General features: G+C 40.7%; 1 protein-coding gene across 1 annotated transcript in view; it reads right to left on the reverse strand.

Moving 5' to 3' along the window:
* Positions 1 to 1,011: 1,011 nt before the first annotated feature.
* LOC112239297 overlaps positions 1,012 to 10,442 on the reverse strand; it is a 19,467-nt gene continuing 10,036 nt past the window's right edge. Inside the window, exons 3-5 of the mRNA XM_042297733.1 lie at positions 3,248 to 3,281; positions 2,771 to 3,041; positions 1,012 to 1,940 (exon numbers count right to left, since the gene is read on the reverse strand). Coding sequence (XP_042153667.1) covers positions 1,540 to 1,940; positions 2,771 to 3,041; positions 3,248 to 3,281 — 706 coding nt within the window. The 3' untranslated portion in view covers positions 1,012 to 1,539. The remainder of the gene's footprint in view (positions 1,941 to 2,770; positions 3,042 to 3,247; positions 3,282 to 10,442) is intronic.

Raw genomic sequence — 10,442 nt, forward strand, 5'->3', positions numbered from 1 at the left:
GACAAGACCCAGGGATAGGGGCGTTACCAGACCAAACACACCCAGGGTTAGGGGCGTTACCAGACCGATATCACCCAGGGTTAGGGGCGTTACCAGACCGATATCACCCAGGGTTAGGGGTGTTACCAGACCGATATCACCCAGGGTTAGGGGCATTACCAGACCAAACACACCCAGGGTTAGGGGTGTTACCAGACCAAACACACCCAGGGTTAGGGGCGTTACCAGACCGATATCACCCAGGGTTAGGGCGTTACCAGACCGATATCACCCAGGGTTAGGGGCATTAACAGACCGACAAGACCCAGGGATAGGGGCGTTACCAGACCAAACACACCCAGGGTTAGGGGCGTTACCAGACCGATATCACCCAGGGTTAGGGGCATTACCAGACCAAACACACCCAGGGTTAGGGGCATTAACAGACCGACAAGACCCAGGGATAGGGGCGTTACCAGACCAAACACACCCAGGGTTAGGGGTGTTACCAGACCGATATCACCCAGGGTTAGGGCGTTACCAGACCGATATCACCCAGGGTTAGGGGTGTTACCAGACCGATATCACCCAGGGTTAGGGGCGTTACCAGACCAAACACACCCAGGGTTAGGGGCGTTACCAGACCAAACACACCCAGGGTTAGGGGCGTTACCAGACCGATATCACCCAGGGTTAGGGCGTTACCAGACCGATATCACCCAGGGTTAGGGGCATTAACAGACCGACAAGACCCAGGGATAGGGGCGTTACCAGACCAAACACACCCAGGGTTAGGGGCGTTACCAGACCGATATCACCCAGGGTTAGGGGCATTACCAGACCAAACACACCCAGGGTTAGGGGCATTAACAGACCGACAAGACCCAGGGATAGGGCGTTACCAGACCAAACACACCCAGGGTTAGGGGCGTTACCAGACCGATATCACCCAGGGTTAGGGCGTTACCAGACCGATATCACCCAGGGTTAGGGGTGTTACCAGACCGATATCACCCAGGGTTAGGGCGTTACCAGACCAAACACACCCAGGGTTAGGGGTGTTACCAGACCAAACACACCCAGGGTTAGGGCGTTACCAGACCGATATCACCCAGGGTTAGGGGCGTTACCAGACCGATATCACCCAGGGTTAGGGGCGTTACCAGACCGATATCACCCAGGGTTAGGGGCGTTACCAGACCGATATCACCCAGGGTTAGGGGTGTTACCAGACCAAACAACACTTAACAGAGAGCTATTCTAGAAGGAAAAAGAGGTGGTCAGTGTGGGACAGCCCAGGTTAAGGAGGGGTTCAAGTTAGGATCATTAAGACTGTAGGCTTCATTAACTTACACGTAGGAAGTACATGTGATCAAACAATTCAATAATGGTACAGGTTAACACTTAAAAATAACTATAGACAGGACCTTTCTAAGGCTGTTCTAGATCCGATACAGTAAACAACAGTAATTCAAACAGATCATATATTATCAACAGTTAACAGTTGATTCAACAGATCATATATTATCAACAGTTAACAGTTGTATTTCTTTAAGCCCTTTAAAAAGCGAACCCTCCGCAATCAAAGGCATCAAAGTCGGAGTCTCCTCCCTCGAAGTCGAAGCTGTTGAATTGTGGGGGGTTGTCTACGTCCTGACTACAATGGAAGGACCCACCCGACCCCCCTCCCATCTCTGAGAAGCTCCCTGCCCCTCCACCGTGGCCCAGCGGGCCCAGATCCTGCAGGCCGGAGGCTCTGGAGGTCAGAGGGGAGGAGGGAGAGCAGGACTGGAGGTAGCCCAGAGCGGAGGAGGCTGCTGCCCCTCCCATCAGCAGACACACCGCCCTCACCGCCCGCGCGTCGCTGCTGTTACCGTGGCGAAGACAGTCTGACGTACGGTGGGGCGGAGCTACTGACGCCACGCTACGCACAGACCGCACTGACTGTCTGTGGCCACCCCCTAGACACAGACACACACACACACACACGCACGCACACACGCACACACACACACACACACACACACACACACACACACACACAAAGAAAACAAATAAACACAAGATACAGTACAGTATACCAATGCCCAGACTGTTGTCTCTCTGTTAATGTCCTGACTGTTGTCTCTCTGTTAATGTCCTGACTGTTGTCTCTCTGTTAATGTCCTGACTGTTGTCTCTCTGTTAATGTCCTGACTGTTGTCTCTCTGTTGATGTCCTGACTGTTGTCTCTCTGTTAATCTCCTGACTGTTGTCTCTCTGTTAATGTCCTGACTGACCCAGACTGTTGTCTCTCTGTTGATGTCCTGACTTGCCCAGGCTGTTGTCTCTCTGTTGATGTCCTGACTGACCCAGACTGTTGTCTCTCTGTTGATGTCCTGACTGACGCAGACTGTTGTCTCTCTGTTGATGTCCTGACTGTTGTCTCTCTGTTAATGTCTTGACTGTTGTCTCTCTGTTAATGTCCTGACTGTTGTCTCTCTGTTAATGTCCTGACTGTTGTATCTCTGTTAATGTCCTGACTGTTGTCTCTCTGTTGATGTCCTGACTGTTGTCTCTCTGTTAATCTCCTGACTGTTGTCTCTCTGTTAATGTCCTGACTGACCCAGACTGTTGTCTCTCTGTTGATGTCCTGACTTGCCCAGGCTGTTGTCTCTCTGTTGATGTCCTGACTGACCCAGACTGTTGTCTCTCTGTTGATGTCCTGACTGTTGTCTCTCTGTTGATGTCCTGACTGTTGTCTCTCTGTTAATCTCCTGACTGTTGTCTCTCTGTTAATGTCCTGACTGACCCAGACTGTTGTCTCTCTGTTGATGTCCTGACTTGCCCAGGCTGTTGTCTCTGAAGGACCCGGCCCGAGAGGCTGAGGGCGTGGTGGTGGGGGTGACGGTCGGAGTGCCAGTCGGGGTGGCGATGGGGGTCGAGGTGCTCACTGTCGCCCGTGGCGAGGCAGTGTCCCTGTCGGTGGGAGTGTCAGGTTGGGGGTCTCTGTCTGTGATGTGGGCGGTGAGGCTCGGGGTCAGACTCTGCTGTCTCTGCAGGACAAGCGTTGACATCACACCCTGGAGGAAACAGGAAGTCAACTACCGTCAGATAACTAACCCTGGACAGAATATAAATAACAACTGTTTTTTAAGGGTACTTATAAGGACTACATTACCCATACATACTGCATTCATAAGCCGTACGTTAGCATTTTCAATCATTCTAAATTCTACTGTTAACTCATGGGGGTAGTTATACGAGATAGCAACAGTGAGATACTTACCTCTCTCACTTTCCTGATCAACTTCAGCCAGAGACTGTGGAAGACACACAAACTGTCTGTTAAGGTAATGTTTACCGATCAGACCTTCAGTCTAGACTGAAACCCGGGTAAGATCAAAACTGACAAGTTTTGTTAGATTAGACATGACAGCAGCCATAATCATCTGGACATACAGGGCCTTGCAAAGGTATTCACCCCCTTGGCGTTTTTTCCTATTTTGTTGTTCTATAACCTGTAATTTAAATGGATTTTTATTTGGATTTCATGTAATGGACAAACACAAAATAGTTCAAACTGGTGAAGTGAAATGAAGAACAAAAGAATGTATTTTCAAAAAATTAAAAATAATTAAAAACGGAAAACTGGTGTGTGTGTATGTATTTACCCCCTTTGCTATGAAGCCCCTAAATAAGATCTGGTGCAACCAATTACCTTCAGAAGACACATCATTAGTTAAATAAAGTCTACCTGTGTGCAATATAAGTGTCACATGATCTCAGTATATATACACCTATTCTGAGTTTTCCTACAATTTGTATTTGATTTTGATTAGCCTAGTAATAGGGATTTTAAAAATATATTTTTTATAACTTATTGGCCGACACATTACCTTCAGCTACAGAATATCTCACCACTGTGTGTTTCCGTCTCCTCCTCTCTCCTTCATTCTTTTCTCCAGCGCACAGAGAGAGGCACTTTAAGGAAATATGTTTAGTTGTAAAAACATGTTACTATGGATGTTCCTGAACAGATTTAATTTGGTTTCCCTAAATGAAGCACTGGGCAGCTGCAGGAACAGGGTTGGAGAGCCCATGGCATACAGAGTTTGGGCAGAATAACACCTGTTGTGGCAGCGAAATAACCCGAGTAGCCTATCAGACGTGAGGGAAACATAAACGGGCGGGAAAGTGGCCTCCAGTCACTATTTCAGTGCATTATTGAAGACATGTATTTCTTCTTGACCCTGTTCCTGCCAAATTTGATAAATCAAAACTAATTTGACATATTAGCAAAGACAATATTCAACTGAGAATAGTCTGATGGGTGAAAATGTGATCACTTGATGAGAGAACAGCTTGTGCAGCCTGAGGCAAGGAACACACAGCAAACTTACTGAAATCATCAATAGTCGATAGTCCCAGCATGCAGCCGATATATATTTTGATTTCTATCACATTCTAAAGGTTTGTATAATTTACAACTAAAGTTGTTTAATATCTCTAAATCTAGCGTATAAGACCTGTTTCAAATGATCACTTATGCTCAACACAGACACTTCATATGTGCACACTACTGAATGGGAAAAATATCCTTTATATTTTATTAAGCTAAGTTCAATTATATTCTTCTTACTATAAAAGCATATAATATTAAATATAACATACAGTCTATAGTCAGATAAATGAACAGGCCTACAGTCTATAGTCTGATAACATACAGTATCTAGTCAGATAAATGAACAGGCCTACAGTCTATAGTCTGATAACATACAGTATCTAGTCTGATAACCTACAGTATCTAGTCTGATAAATGAACAGGCCTACAGTCTATATAGTCAGATAACATACATTATCTAGTCTGATAAATGAACAAGTCTATAGCCAGATAACATACAGTATCTAGTCTGATAACATACAGTATCTAGTCTGATAAATGAACAGGCCTACAGTCTATATAGTCAGATAACATACATTATCTAGTCTGATAAATGAACAAGTCTATAGCCAGATAACATACAGTATCTAGTCTGATAACATACAGTATCTAGTCTGATAAATGAACAGGCCTACAGTCTATATAGTCAGATAACATACATTATCTAGTCTGATAAATGAACAAGTCTATAGCCAGATAACATACAGTATCTAGTCTGATAACATACAGTATCTAGTCTGATAAATGAACAGGCCTACAGTCTATATAGTCAGATAACATACATTATCTAGTCTGATAAATGAACAAGTCTATAGCCAGATAACATACAGTATCTAGTCTGATAACATACAGTATCTAGTCTGATAAATGAACAAGCCTACAGTCTATAGTCAGATAACATACATTATCTAGTCTGATAAATGAACAAGTCTATAGCCAGATAACATACAGTATCTAGTCTGATAACATACAGTATCTAGTCTGATAAATGAACAGGCCTACAGTCTATAGCCAGATAACCTACAGTATCTAGTCTGATAAATGAACAGGCCTACAGTCTATAGCCAGATAACATACAGTATCTAGTCTGATAAATGAACAAGCCTACAGCCTATAGTCAGATAACATACAGTCTATAGCCAGATAACATACAGTATCTAGTCTGATAAATGAACAGGCCTACAGTCTATAGTCAGATAACATACAGTCTATAGCCAGATAACATACAGTATCTAGTCTGATAAATGAACAAGCCTACAGCCTATAGTCAGATAACATACAGTCTATAGCCAGATAACATACAGTATCTAGTCTGATAAATGAACAAGCCTACAGCCTATAGTCAGATAACATACAGTCTATAGCCAGATAACATACAGTATCTAGTCTGATAAATGAACAAGCCTACAGCCAGATAACATACAGTATCTAGTCTGATAACATACAGTCTATAGTCAGATAAATGAACAGGCCTACAGTCTATAGCCAGATAACATACAGTCTATAGTCAGATAAATGAACAGGCCTACAGTCTATAGCCAGATAACATACAGTATCTAGTCTGATAAATGAACAGGCCTACAGTCTATAGCCAGATAACATACAGTATCTAGTCTGATAAATGAACAGGCCTACAGTCTATATAGTCAGATAACATACATTATCTAGTCTGATAAATGAACAAGTCTATAGCCAGATAACATACAGTATCTAGTCTGATAACATACAGTATCTAGTCTGATAAATGAACAGGCCTACAGTCTATAGCCAGATAACATACAGTATCTAGTCTGATAAATGAACAAGCCTACAGCCTATAGTCAGATAACATACAGTCTATAGCCAGATAACATACAGTATCTAGTCTGATAAATGAACAGGCCTACAGTCTATAGTCAGATAACATACAGTATCTAGTCAGATAACATACAGTATCTAGTCTGATAAATGAACAGGCCTACAGCCTATAGTCAGATAACATACAGTATCTAGTCAGATAACATACAGTATCTAGTCTGATAAATGAACAGGCCTACAGCCTATAGTCTGATAACATACAGTATCTAGTCAGATAACATACAGTATCTAGTCTGATAAATGAACAAGCCTACAGCCTATAGTCAGATAACATACAGTATCTAGTCTGATAAATGAACAGGCCTACAGTATCTAGTCAGATAACATACAGTATCTAGCCAGATAACATACAGTCTATAGTCAGATAAATGAACAGGCCTACAGTCTATAGCCAGATAACATACAGTATCTAGTCTGATAAATGAACAGGCCTACAGTCTATAGCCAGATAACATACAGTATCTAGTCTGATAACATACAGTATCTAGTCAGATAAATGAACAGGCCTACAGTCTATAGCCAGATAACATACAGTATCTAGTCTGATAACATACAGTCTATAGTCAGATAACATACAGTCTATAGTCAGATAACATACAGTCTATAGTCAGATAAATGAACAAGCCTACAGTCTATAGCCAGATAACCTACAGTATCTAGTCTGATAAATGAACAAGCCTACAGTCTATAGTCAGATAACATACAGTATCTAGTCTGATAAATGAACAGGCCTACAGTCTATAGTCAGATAACATACAGTATCTAGTCTGATAAATGAACAGGCCTACAGTCTATAGTCAGATAACATACAGTATCTAGTCTGATAAATGAACAAGCCTACAGCCTATAGTCAGATAACATACAGTATCTAGTCTGATAAATGAACAGGCCTACAGTCTATAGCCAGATAACATACAGTATCTAGTCTGATAAATGAACAAGTCTACAGTCTATAGTCAGATAACATACAGTCTCTAGTCAGATAAATACAGTATCTAGTCAGATAACATACAGTATCTAGTCTGATAAATAACATGCCTACAGTCTATAGCCAGATAACATACAGTATCTAGTCTGATAAATAACATGCCTACAGTCTATAGCCAGATAACATACAGTATCTAGTCTGATAAATGAACAAGCCTACAGTCTATAGCCAGATAACATACAGTATCTAGTCTGATAAATGAACAAGCCTACAGTCTATCATAGCCAGATAACATACAGTATCTAGTCTGATAAATGAACAAGCCTACAGTCTATTGTAGCCAGATAACATACAGTATCTAGTCTGATAAATGAACAAGCCTACAGTCTATAGCCAGATAACATACAGTATCTAGTCTGATAAATGAACAAGCCTACAGTCTATAGTCAGATAACATACAGTATCTAGTCTGATAAATGAACAGGCCTACAGTCTATAGCCAGATAACATACAGTATCTAGTCTGATAACAATAGTCTATAGTCAGATAAATTAACAGGCCTACAGTCTATAGTCAGATAACATACAGTATCTAGTCTGATAAATGAACAGGCCTACAGTCTATAGCCAGATAACAAACAGTATCTAGTCTGATAACATACAGTATCTAGTCTGATAAATGAACAAGCCTACAGCCTATAGTCAGATAACATACAGTCTATAGCCAGATAACATACAGTATCTAGTCTGATAAATGAACAAGCCTACAGCCAGATAACATACAGTATCTAGTCTGATAACATACAGTCTATAGTCAGATAAATGAACAGGCCTACAGTCTATAGCCAGATAACATACAGTCTAGTCAGATAAATGAACAGGCCTACAGTCTATATAGTCAGATAAATGAACAGGCCTACAGTCTATAGCCAGATAACATACAGTATCTAGTCTGATAAATGAACAAGCCTACAGTCTATAGTCAGATAACATACATTATCTAGTCTGATAAATGAACAAGTCTATAGCCAGATAACATACAGTATCTAGTCTGATAACATACAGTATCTAGTCTGATAAATGAACAGGCCTACAGTCTATAGCCAGATAACCTACAGTATCTAGTCTGATAAATGAACAGGCCTACAGCCTATAGTCAGATAACATACAGTCTATAGCCAGATAACATACAGTATCTAGTCTGATAAATGAACAGGCCTACAGTCTATAGTCAGATAACATACAGTATCTAGTCAGATAACATACAGTATCTAGTCTGATAAATGAACAGGCCTACAGCCTATAGTCAGATAACATACAGTATCTAGTCAGATAACATACAGTATCTAGTCTGATAAATGAACAGGCCTACAGCCTATAGTCTGATAACATACAGTATCTAGTCAGATAACATACAGTATCTAGTCTGATAAATGAACAAGCCTACAGCCTATAGTCAGATAACATACAGTATCTAGTCTGATAAATGAACAGGCCTACAGTATCTAGTCAGATAACATACAGTATCTAGTCAGATAACATACAGTATCTAGTCTGATAAATGAACAGGCCTACAGTCTATAGCCAGATAACATACAGTATCTAGTCTGATAAATGAACAGGCCTACAGTCTATAGCCAGATAACATACAGTATCTAGTCTGATAACATACAGTCTATAGTCAGATAAATGAACAGGCCTACAGTCTATAGTCAGATAACATACAGTCTATAGTCAGATAAATGAACAAGCCTACAGTCTATAGCCAGATAACCTACAGTATCTAGTCTGATAAATGAACAAGCCTACAGTCTATAGTCAGATAACCTACAGTATCTAGTCTGATAAATGAACAGGCCTACAGTCTATAGTCAGATAACATACAGTATCTAGTCTGATAAATGAACAAGCCTACAGTCTATAGTCAGATAACATACAGTATCTAGTCTGATAACCTACAGTCTATAGCCAGATAACATACAGTCTATAGTCAGATAAATGAACAGGCCTACAGTCTATAGCCAGATAACATACAGTATCTAGTCTGATAAATGAACAAGCCTAGAGTCTATAGCCAGATAACCTACAGTCTATAGTCAGATAACATACAGTATCTAGTCAGATAACATACAGTATCTAGTCTGATAAATTAACATGCCTACAGTCTATAGCAGGGAGAATAGCCAGATAACATACAGTATCTAGTCTGATAAATTAACATGCCTACAGTCTATAGCCAGATAACATGCAGTATCTAGTCAGATAAATGAACAAGCCTACAGTCTATAGTCAGATAACATACAGTATCTAGTCTGATAAATGAACAAGCCTACAGTCTATAGCCAGATAACATACAGTATCTAGTCTGATAAATGAACAAGCCTACAGTCTATAGCCAGATAACATACAGTATCTAGTCTGATAAATGAACAAGCCTACAGTCTATAGCCAGATAACATACAGTATCTAGTCTGATAAATGAACAAGCCTACAGTCTATAGTCAGATAACACACAGTATCTAGTCTGATAAATGAACAGGCCTACAGTCTATAGCCAGATAACATACATTATCTAGTCTGATAACATATAGTCTATAGTCAGATAAATTAACAGGCCTACAGTCTATAGTCAGATAACATACAGTCTATAGTCAGATAAATGAACAGGCCTACAGTCTATAGCCAGATAACAAACAGTATCTAGTCTGATAACATACAGTATCTAGTCTGATAAATGAACAGGCCTACAGTCTATATAGTCAGATAACATACAGTATCTAGTCAGATAAATGAACAGGCCTACAGTCTATAGCCAGATAACATACAGTATCTAGTCTGATAAATGAACAAGCCTACAGTCTATAGCCAGATAACCTACAGTCTATAGCCAGATAACATACAGTCTATAGTCAGATAACATACAGTCTATAGCCAGATAACATACAGTCTATAGCCAGATAACCTACAGTCTATAGCCAGATAACATACAGTATATAGCCAGATAACCTACAGTCTATAGCCAGATAACATACAGTATATAGCCAGATAACCTACAGTCTATAGCCAGATAACATACAGTCTATAGCCAGATAACCTACAGTCTATAGCCAGATAACCTACAGTCTATAGCCAGATAACCTACAGTCTATAGCCAGATAACCTACAGTCTATAGCCAGATAACCTACAGTCTATAGTCAGATAACCTACAGTCTATAGCCAGATAACCTACAGTCTATAGCCAGATAACATACAGTC

Source organism: Oncorhynchus tshawytscha, linkage group LG14 (assembly GCF_018296145.1).
Source record: "Oncorhynchus tshawytscha isolate Ot180627B linkage group LG14, Otsh_v2.0, whole genome shotgun sequence".
In the NCBI taxonomy this organism is placed as follows: domain Eukaryota; kingdom Metazoa; phylum Chordata; class Actinopteri; order Salmoniformes; family Salmonidae; genus Oncorhynchus; species Oncorhynchus tshawytscha.